Source organism: Primulina huaijiensis, chromosome 7 (assembly GCF_012295235.1).
Source record: "Primulina huaijiensis isolate GDHJ02 chromosome 7, ASM1229523v2, whole genome shotgun sequence".
Classification (NCBI taxonomy): Eukaryota; Viridiplantae; Streptophyta; class Magnoliopsida; order Lamiales; family Gesneriaceae; genus Primulina; species Primulina huaijiensis.
In genome coordinates this window covers 2,603,106-2,614,540 of record NC_133312.1, presented here as the reverse complement: position 1 = coordinate 2,614,540, position 11,435 = coordinate 2,603,106, and the positions used below count along the sequence as shown (strand labels likewise).

At 33.5% G+C, this 11,435-nt stretch overlaps 1 protein-coding gene across 4 annotated transcripts; it reads left to right on the top strand.

Moving 5' to 3' along the window:
- Positions 1–3,027: 3,027 nt before the first annotated feature.
- On the top strand, positions 3,028–7,382 carry LOC140980412 (protein NARROW LEAF 1-like). Of its 4 annotated transcripts, none has more exons than XM_073446212.1 (6): positions 3,028–3,214; positions 4,337–4,855; positions 5,498–5,641; positions 5,772–6,012; positions 6,229–6,729; positions 6,821–7,382. In XM_073446212.1, the coding sequence occupies exons 2-6, from the start codon at positions 4,370–4,372 to the stop codon at positions 7,237–7,239; spliced, it is 1,791 nt and encodes a 596-aa protein (XP_073302313.1). In that variant the 5' UTR covers positions 3,028–3,214; positions 4,337–4,369; the 3' UTR covers positions 7,240–7,382. The 4 variants fall into 4 exon arrangements, with proteins under 4 accessions (XP_073302313.1, XP_073302314.1, XP_073302311.1 ...); XM_073446213.1 differs by having other exon boundaries at positions 3,028–3,218; XM_073446210.1 differs by having other exon boundaries at positions 3,028–3,256.
- Positions 7,383–11,435: the final 4,053 nt, after the last annotated feature.

Genomic DNA, 11,435 nt, shown 5'->3' with positions numbered 1-11,435 from the left:
AACCACACATATTTAGATCAATGATTATCGTTAGATCTTCTATATTCACGGCATGAACATTCAATAAACTTTTATGTAAAAAATTATATGAGAATTGAAGGCACCGATCTCAATCTCCTTTATTTCTTTTTCATGTTTTGTAAAGAAAATAAAACGAGACATTAATATTTGAAAAAGAAAAAACAAGAAATAAGGGATAAAGTGTGGGTTTTATTTCTAATAATAATTAGTGAAAATAATATAATTTTTAATTATAATAGGGATCTCGTATTTTTAACAACAATTAGTATAAAAATAATTAAATTTTTAATCATAATTGAAATATAATCGTCACTCAACTGAAAAAAACACAATATTAAATTAGAATGGTACAAGGGTAAAATTAAAATCATAATTTGAGAATAATATCGATTACAATATATATGTAAACAAGAGTACTACACATCGACAGAAGATGTTGAGTACCTTTACATATTCTCTTGCAAAAACTTAAAGTCGTGTTTTGACCGATGCGTTTCAAATTCCTCAACTTGTTTCGATCAACAAGATTAAAATGAATTTTAGTTCATTCTACTTTAAATTAAACAATTTTAACTATAATTACGATGAATTTTAATTACACATATGATATATATAATAATTCATAATATATTCCACAAATCATTTTCAAAATCAAACCAATCTCTTCAAAATCTATGAATTCAAGCACAACCTCAATATAATAATTTTGTTTGAAGATGTCACGAGAGAGATTATATTTGATTTTTTTTTTTAAATGTTATGGAAAGTAAAATTAAACATATCCGTCGATTATAGTCCATCAAACATGAAGATTCGAAGTTTTGAACATGCACTTGTTTTCGAGATTTAATTGTAACAAATCTATTTTCGATTGGGAAAAAAGTATTTTTCAAGTTGCAATCAACAATCTGTTACAATGTCCTACTGACAAATACTCTTGGAATCATTTTCTTGATTTCAAGGGACGCTTGAGATAAACAGGTACTTAAAGTAATAGGCCTATTGCCTATTGGGGCAACTCTGCCACTGAAAACAATTAGCCCAAAACTCAAAATAATAAAAAATAAAAATTGGCCCATTAAGAAATTAGATATAGCCCAGATTTGTGATTTTATGAGGAGCCCAGCCTGTAATAGAAATTCTTTTGATTTGTATAAAGTGCGTAAACCCAGTTAGGGCTTTTAACGAACTACTTGATCTTATCTGAGCAGGAGGCGGAGGGAGGCGGCCACCTCGAATTATCGGTTTTGGTGATCGTGAAAATAAGGTGCCGCTCGCCGCCGTAGGGTGACCGAGGGAGGTTTGAGGAGGCTCCTATTTTCGGGATTTGGTCTTTTCTCGTTGCCGTCCCCCTCTGTTTCTACTGCAATGAAGACTGCCTGCAACCGAAGCCGATCGCTTTATGCGGCGGCAATGACGGATGCGCGGGCTTTTTATATATAAAAAAAACTATCATGTTTCGTGTTTTTTCTTTCATTTGTGTGTGTTTTTCTGGCATTGTTCCAGTTCTGTTCCCTTGGTTAGAAGGATTTCGTATAGCTGCAATTATCGAAGTACGTTGTTATTTATTGTTATGATGTTAAATTGCGATGTTTTTCCAAAATTGGGTGCAATTGTAAGCCATGGGGCCAAAATAATCTTAATCTGCCGTGCAAGTTGGAGATCTCATCCGCACACTGGTATTGTGCTCAAAGATTCTTTAGCTGATAAATTTTAATTTTAGTGCGGAGGCAATTTTTGAATCTCTGTCACCTATTACACATTGTCTGTCTGAAATAATTTCCATTTCAGTCTTTCTGCTGACATAATTCAAAGTTCATAGTTATATATGTATATAGTATTATAATTTATATACACGAACGGTATTTGCCAAAATATGTTTTTGCTTATTGTTAGGGGAATGATTAAGTTATGCATGCATATAATACTACGGCCTCTTTGTTTGAATGATCGTTCAGCAACCAATTTCATACAAGTATGTGTACGATTATGTTGATGGGGTTATGCTCTGATGACTGAATTTGTGGCTAAATGTGGGTTTATAGGTATTATTATCGACTGATTTCATGTGTTAATGGCGACTTCTGGATTGATTTACATGTGATCATGTGCTAAAGATGTAGATTTATGATATTGTTTGTGTATACGAATACTATGTAGTGCTTAATTGTTGATTATGTGAGGTATAAATGATGCTTATTGCTGAACATTGACATATACGCCTGTGTTGATAACCTTGAGCATTGAGGCCGATTTCATGATGGTTATTTTGGAGGCTGAAGATGCATACCGGCTTCACGAAGGGACCTGAGAAGACATGAGCGGCGATGGGATTCGACCCAGCTGATATCCGGATTGATTTGGACCTGATATGGCAACTACACGAGTGGTGGTTCTAGATATAAAAAGAGAGACCGGTTGATGTATGTGTCGTTTGATATCTTGTTGTATGTGATCAATTGTATCTGTTTATACATAGTGATTTGTGCGTATGATTTTTAATAATTCGTGCAAACGGGATTTGTTTGAGCAAATTGAAGCATGATTTGGTACATGTAATCCCCACTAAATGTTTTCAGTGTCCTTCCATCCCCCCACCATCCCACTTGTTGTTGTCGGCTTAGGGCCCGTTGCTGGTATCGCCTTACCTTGTTACAATGGAAAGAACATTTTCATTGTTCTTCAGCTCAATGTATCACGACAATGTTTTCTCACCCACGGCAATTTGTACACGGGAAGTGCCCTTATTTAAAAATAATAGACAATACAATTTTATGCATTCGTAATCCAGATTTGAGGTGTTATTTTTATTTGGGTACAAAATTGAAAGATGTGTGTAGTTTAATTGAATAAGAAAATGATAAAAATATAATTAAGTTTGTAATATATTTTTAATTTTAACAAAGTTTCACCTCCTCCAGTGTTTTAAGGGTTTAACTTTAATTTCTGTTGCTATAAAATTTGTGAATTAAAAATAACAAAAAATGAGAGATTGATTACTTGAATGGAAGCATTGTAGAGAATTGAAGGAAAATAACTGGAGGCAACTTCTTCTTCTCTCTCTCACACACGAACTAAAAGCTCCACACCAGGAAAAGCAAAACTTGGCCCGTTGTCGAATTCTCCGTACAGTGATGCCTACATCCGATGGGTTCTAGGCATCGGTAAATTGATTTACGCATGTGCTTGTGTGGTCAGTGAGTTTGCAACATCCAATTTTCACTCTTTTCCCTCAGTTAGTAATCGTCTTTCTTTTGCAACAATTTCTGTTTACCGTCTGATTTAGCTAAACTATGACTGAGTTTGTCAAAAATATTTGTTTTTGATCAGTGGGCCGTGTTTTAGCCTGTCATAACCAATTAGATCGATCAGTGGGAAGCAACAACATAGCAAGAGTGAAGAGAGAAGCTTCTTTGCTTTCTACTTGTTTCTTGTTGATTCTTAATCTGTGTTTCCGGCGTCTTTGCTATTGCTGCTGCTGTGTTTTATGTCGAATTAAGCGGTCACCAAATGAAACTTTTGGCTGGCTTCAGTTGTGATTATGCTGAACATCCTTTTGTCTTGCTCTGTTTATTGATGATGGGAAATGATTTGATTGCCTTCAGCTTCAATTCTCAATGTAGTCTATTGTTTGATGTTTAATTGTTTAAGTTTTCAAGATTTTGGTCTTCGCTTTATATTTTTTTACACTCTGCGTTTATTTCTTTTCAACGTTTGATGTTGATACTTTGTTAGATGCAGAACCCCGCTAGATACTAAGATTCTAGCTATCTATAATTTGTAGTACCAATACACTATCTGGGTTATTAGGAAAACCGTAAAACAAATATCATTTGTCTTCAAACTATTTTCATTCAAAGAGTCTCAGGTTTTCCTTGTTTGGAAATATTCTAGCATTTAGCTGCTTCCGCAGTTACCAAACAAGTTATAATGTTGTTAGATTTCAAATTCCAATATCTTTACGCCATTAGAAAGTATAAGCTCCAAGAAAGTAAAATTTTCCTTTTATTTACTGTACCTTGCATAACACAATGCAGACTGCACAAACTGAAGCAAAGACACCAGGAAGTATTTCCCCTTGCATTCTTTACTGGAATGTCATACAATGGTTCACATTTGGGAATTTACCGATTTTACATAGAAAACTTATGTCTTTGTTCCACTACCTCTATTGTTAGAAGTATATCTTCACGTTTTTTCACGTTTATATTCATGCCCTAATGATCAATAAAATTGACCCCACAAAGTTTTGTAAAATGAGTGTACTGTATAGATGATTGTTTTAGAACAGCCTTTTAATGTTCACTCCTTGCAGGAAGTTGATACTTTCTCTGCAGTGAATTAATCGATGGAACATGCAAGGCCGATTTCAAGAGCCCATTGCTCAGGCTCAACACCATCAGACGGATCATCTTTGGATCTTGAGAAATACTGTTGCAACCATTCTTACCAGCCTTCATTTAGTCCACCTCTCCATCCCCATGCCTCAGCTGGGCAGCACTGTGAGAGTAATGCTGCATACTTTTCATGGCCCTGTCGAATAAAAGATGATGCTGAAGAAAGGGCTAATTACTTCGCTAACCTACAGAAAGGGGTTTTGCCTGAAACTCTGGGCCATTTGCCAGAAGGTCAGCGAGCAAATACCTTGCTTGAGCTCATGACCATTAGAGCATTTCACAGCAAAATTTTACGTTGTTACAGTCTTGGCACAGCAATTGGTTTTCGAATTCGGCGTGGTGTTTTGACGGATATACCTGCCATACTGGTATTTGTGTCAAGGAAAGTTCACAAGCAATGGCTTACTCCAATACAGTGCTTACCAACTGCTTTGGAGGTAATAACAAAGATGACCAGGCTGTAGTCATCTGCCCTTCACCTTTCCTGTTGAAGTTTTTAAATTTATTTTATATAATACAAATGAAGATCAAACCTGAAATTTTTATGAAATATTGCTAATTATTGATAAATTTTAATTCAAAATTTCTATTACTACTGTCCCTTCTTTTGGTGCATGTATCTGTCCTATATAATAAGGGAGAGAAAATCACTGATTATTTTTGGTCTCCTTGGTATGGCTTCCCCCCCTTATATTTCCTCTCTATTTGCATTGATGAATCTATTGATTTGTCTAGCTTTTGATCTATTTGGTATATTTTTTTTTACTTTCTTAAATACTCCATCATCTAATTATGAAATATTAAATTCTATTATTTTAGCTCTTAATTCTTTTATTCGTTAAAGTTCACATTACTTCATATATATATTATTTCTTGATATTAAGAAATACCAGTGTTTTATCATATAATTGATTGTCATACGTAATGTGCACTGTTATCAGTATTCATAAAGCAGTAAGTGTTATCTTCAAACCTCCATAGGAGGTATAGGAATAGAGCGAATTGCTGAATATGCTGTGCTTCTCCGTCTGACTTGTCACTATTCTGCATTGATGTTGAGATTACATTCACACCTTCAGGGTCCAGGAGGTGTGTGGTGTGATGTGGATGTGGTTGAGTTTTCATATTTTGGTGCACCAGAGCCCACACCCAAGGAACAGTTGTACACTGAGATTGTTGATGACCTGCGTGGAAGTGATCCATGCATTGGATCGGGTTCTCAGGTAACTTGAAAACAACTTACTGTTCTTAGTCTTAATTGGAATCACCCATTTCTCCGAACATTTATGTTTCATTCATGTTTAGCCAGTTCCTTGCCACTTACAGCATCTCCACTTTATTTGCAAATGGCAGGTTGCAAATCAGGAAACTTATGGTACCTTGGGTGCTATCGTAAGGAGTCAAACAGGGAATCGACAAGTTGGTTTTCTCACAAATCGTCACGTTGCAGTTGATTTAGACTACCCGAATCAAAAGATGTTTCATCCTTTACCACCAACACTTGGACCCGGTGTTTATCTTGGTGCAGTTGAGAGAGCAACTTCTTTCATCAGGGATGACCTCTGGTTTGGGATATTTGCTGGCATTAATCCAGGTTAGTTGTATCCAGTCAATTTTCATTTTCATATTTTATATGACAAAAGATTTATTTCAATTGCGGAGTAACATCAATGTAATAAGTATCGATTTTATGGAAATGGGAGTGTGTCTATCTTTTCCTGTCTTTTCAAATGTTAGTTAACATTTCCAATTTTCTAAGTTCTCATCGACTGAGCGGTACAATTTCATAATATTTGATTTTTACTTGCAGAGACATTTGTGAGAGCAGACGGAGCATTCATACCATTCACTGATGATTTTGGCATGACCGCCGTAACTACATCTGTGAAAGGGATAGGAGAGATTGGAAACGTGAAAACCATAGACTTACAATCTTCAATTGACAGTCTTGTTGGAAAGCAAGTCATGAAGGTTGGAAGAAGCTCCGGTTTAACCACTGGCACTGTATTGGCATATGCTCTAGAGTACAATGATGAAAAAGGGATATGCTTTTTGACCGATTTTCTTGTCGTTGGTGAGAACCAACAAACGTTTGACCTCGAAGGGGACAGTGGGAGTCTAATCATATTAAAAGGTGAAAATGGAGAGAAGCCAAGGCCTATTGGGATTATATGGGGTGGAACTGCCAATAGGGGAAGGCTTAAACTAAAGGTTGGCCAGCCTCCGGAGAACTGGACTAGCGGTGTTGATCTTGGGCGCCTGCTCAATTTCCTCGAACTTGATCTAATCACTTCTGATGAATCTCTACGAGGTTGGTCCATTTTGAATGTTCCACGTATTCTCACATTTATGGTTCATTTTAAATAAGATTTTGATCTAATATACATGTGGAGTCACTTTAGTCGCCGTTCAAGAACAAAGAGCGGCTTCCATGGTTGGATCCAATGCTGGGGACTCCTCACCTCCGGATATAATTCTTCCAAAAGACAAATCCAAGTCATTGGGTTTTCAAATCGAGCACATCCCGTTGGAAAATGGTGTTGCCGGACCAGATATAAATTCATCGCCAGTGGATGGTGGGTTTGATTTGGAAGACGGTCTCAACACAGGTCCAAGTTTCGAGCATCAATTCATACCTAGCTTTAATGGTGATCCTCTAATGCATCAAAACGATCAACAACATAGGTTCATGATATCTGAAAATCTCTCTGAATTGAAGAATGCTTCAGATGAAGACATAAGCTTTTCGCTGCAGCTGGGCGAGAACGAGCCCAAGAGAAGGAAATCTGAGCATGGGCCGAGGATCAAAGAAGCAAAATGATTCCAAACTTGTGGTGTTTTCATTCCATTTACCAGTTCCGAGTGTCCTGTTTCATGAGATGTGAAGCCCGGCAGGTTCTAATGTTGTAATATGTAACATAACATCGCGACAATGAGCAAAGAACATAACATCGAAATATATATATATATATATCTCGAGCTTTTAAACTTTCTACGAACCTTATTATCCGAATAATAGTTCAAATAGTTCACAAATATATTAAAAGATTTCGAGCCGAATTTGAGCAAAAAAATTAAAAAATTTCGAGTTTCGAACCGAGTTGGAATATACTTAATTCAAGTTTAATTCGAAATTTAAATTTTTACTAATATTCGACTTGATTCAGTTCGTTTACATTTTTAGTCTGAAATCCTGTGTTCTTTTTAATTTGAAGTAGCGTGGTATATACCACGGTTCCTAAATTTTATTAAAAAATTATAATTATAAATATAATAATTTTTTACATTGTTTAGATAATTTTTTTAATGATATTGATTAAAAAATTATAAATTACATGATACTAGTAGTAATAATGTCAAACATTTTAGAATTAATAAAATATGAAATAATACTATCAAAATTGACATGAACCGATTTTATTCGAGAATTTGGTTTGATTAATTCAGAAATCCGATTTTTCTTTTTCTAAAGATGATTTAAATCAGTTTATTTGATTCTATTTCACTTATTTTCATAACATATCGGCTAAAACCTCTCAAACCGAGTAATAAAAGTCATTATTTTTATATCCAATTTTTAAAATAGAATTCTAATGTTTGAATTTTTTTCCCTGAAAATTAAACCGAATTTTTGACAAATCTACCCAAAATATTTCATAAAAAACCAAAAAAAGAAAAAAAAGAACCGATTCATTCATATCAAGCGAACTTTTGGGGAAAAAATAAAATAAAAATACTTTCTATTAATAAAGATTAAAAATATAAAAAATTGAATTTTGTACATACCTAATTTTGGAAATATTATTTATATATTATTATTAAATTTAAAATACTATTACTATTATTATTTTATTTATATTCTCTATTATTGTCTTTTGTCAATATTATAATTAGGCTATTATATTATTAGGTTATTAAATTTGAGCAATAAAAAATTAATTAGATTTATCAAAATATAAAAAAAAATAAAGTTTTCATAACCCCTTGAAAAATTAAAAGTCGCCTCTCACTTTTTTTTTTTAAAAAAAGTTGGGCATGGAATTTCGAACATTTTTTTTAAAAAAAACTTAAAATATGATATTTTGGTAAATAAATAATTCTTTATTATTTAAAAAAAACCCAAAAAAGAATTCTTATGATTAGTATCAGTATTGTTGAAAAATAATATTTAAATATGTGTATTTGAATATTGAATGTTGAATATTTGAATGTTGAAAATTAGGTAAAATTAGGTGTTGAATATTGAAATTTGTGTGTGATGATTAAGGTAATGATGTAATTTATTTTTGGATTATTTGTAAAAATTTTCTATAAATAGATCTCTCATTTGTGAAGAAAATCACAATTGAGTTGAGAGAAAAATATTATAAAGTGTGTAGTGTGATAATTTTGAGAGTTTTAGATTTTTACTTTTTACCGTAAATTTTTACTTTTTCACAACACGTTATCAGCACGAAGCTCTAAAAGTCCTCCATATTTTTCCAAGCTCCGAACAGAAGAAAAAGGTAACAAAAGTAATAATATTTATTTTACTGTTATTTATTTATTGTTTATATATGTAATATATAATATAATGTTATTGTTAGAAATAATAAAAATAATTTTTTCAAAAACTTGTTATAAATCCTGGGAGGATGTTAAGACGACATCCCACACTCCCGGTAAGGGATACGACAAGTATAAAAGCCTATAAGGTTTTTTAAACAAAATAACTTATGACACCTAATTATAATAATGTGATATGATATACATAATTATTTAAATATGACTAATATTATATACACCATATTATTACCATAAAATTATACAAATACATACATTTATTTTCTTATACACCAACGGTAATAAACGGTAACAAAACGGCTAGTTTTTGCTCTATAAATACAATCTCACAAATACATTCAATCACTCCAACTTTCTCTTCTTCTCTAAAAATTATTCTTCATCAAATTTTCGAAGAAAAAAAGAAGATGGCTTTCACGAGGTTATTTTTAATTATTTTGGTTATCATACTCACCAGTCTTGTATTTATCGGAGAATATCCTCCTCGTGTGTTTTCTTTATTTTTACGAATACTTGTACTTGTTGTTTATCCATTACTTTGTATTGCAATATTCATTAACTAATAAAATGCATCGTAATTTTTAGTACCACCATGGCAAACTTGGCAAAGCTCGAATTCATCGCTCTTGATATTACTGGGAAAAACTATATGCCATGGACTCTTGATGTAGAAATGCATCTTGAGTCATTGGGTCTAAGCGAGACCATTAAAGAAAATGGTATATCTTCATCACAAGAAAAAGCAAAAGCTATAATATTTTTACGACGACACCTTGATGAAGGTTTAAAATGTGAATATCTCATCGAAAAAGATCCCATGGCTCTGTGGAAAGGATTAAAAGAGAGATTTGAACATATAAGGGAAGTTATACTTCCGACCGCCCGTGATGAATGGAATATGTTAAGATTCCAAGACTTTAAAAAAGTCAGTGATTACAATTCAGCGATGTATAGAATAATCTCGCAGTTAAAATTTTGTGGACATGAGGTTACAGAATCGGAAATGCTTGAAAAAACATTTTCCACGTTTCACGCATCAAATATAACACTACAGCAACAATATAGAGTGCGTGGATTTGCGAGATATTCTGAACTCATCGCCTGTCTTCTTGTGGCGGAAAAGAACAACGAGCTATTAATGAGAAATCATCAGTCCCGACCCACTGGATCAACAGCATTTCCAGAAGTAAATGCTGTAAGTAAAAATGAATTTAAACCTGGAAACCAAAATCAAATTCAAAGACAAAGTTTTGGTCGAGGTCGAGGTCGAGGTCGAGGTCGTGGACGTGGACGTGGACGAGGAAGTGGTCGTGGTCGTGGACGCGGCCGTGGTTTTGAAAATAATCGAGATAGTTATTTCTATAACTCATCTCAAAATAACGTCCCAAACCATCCACAGAAAAGGCATCAAGAAAACATGAGTGTTAATGAAAATCACTCGAAAAGATTTGAAAGTTCTTGTTTCAGATGCGGTACTCCAGGACATTGGTCTCGTATTTGTCGAGCCCCTGAGCATCTTTGCAAACTTTATAAAGAATCGATAAAGGGGAAAGAAAAGGAGACCAACTTCACTGAGCGAAGTGACCGTTTGAGTGATTCAACTCATTTTGATGCTGCTGATTTTATGAATGATTTCTCTGGAAATGATCAATATGTTGGTGGGATAGAAATGAACAATATTGATGCTGCAGATTTTCTCAATGATTTCTCTGAAAATGAACAATATAGTGGTAGAATATAAATGTACAATAATTTATTTTTCATGTATTTATATGATAATGTTTTATTGTACAATTATGATATGTGTTATATTTAAATATGTATTGTCATTAATTTTTTTTCATTGCATATTTTTTGAAGTTCAAATATGGAAAATGCTATGAGCAAAGCTGAAGTTTGCATACCCGATAGTGGTACAACGCACACTATCCTCCGAGATAAAAGATATTTCTTGGAACTAAAACCAACAAAAACAACGGTGAATACAATATCAGGTCCTGTAGACTTGATTAAAGGATGTGGTAAAGCACAATTTTTGTTACCTAATGGTACAAAATTTTTGATCAATGATGCTTTATATTCACCACAATCGAAAAGAAATTTGTTGAGTTTTAATGATATATATTCCCATGGGTATGATACTCAAACAATGAATGAAGGGAATGAGAAATATATGTGTCTTACCACATATAAATCAGGAAAGAAATATGTGATTGAAAAACTACCAATGCTCCCTACTGGATTGCATTATACACATATACGTCCCATTGAATCAAACATGGTAATTGATAATTCTTCAATATTAACCAATTGGCATGATCGATTAGGACATCCTGGTTCAACAATGATGCGAAGAATTATAGAAAATACACATGGTCATCCATTGAAAGACCAGAAGATCTTTCAGAATAATAAGTTTCAATGTAAAGCATGTTCTCTTGGAAAACTTATTAT

Coding starts and splice junctions, on each gene's coding strand:
- LOC140980412 (XM_073446212.1), top strand. CDS start 4,370: ATGGAACATGCAAGGCCGATTTCAAGAGCCCATTGCTCAGGCTCAACA. Junction 4,856..5,497: donor GCTTACCAACTGCTTTGGAG/GTAATAACAAAG, acceptor TCACACCTTCAG/GGTCCAGGAGGTGTGTGGTG. Junction 5,642..5,771: donor GCATTGGATCGGGTTCTCAG/GTAACTTGAAAA, acceptor TGCAAATGGCAG/GTTGCAAATCAGGAAACTTA.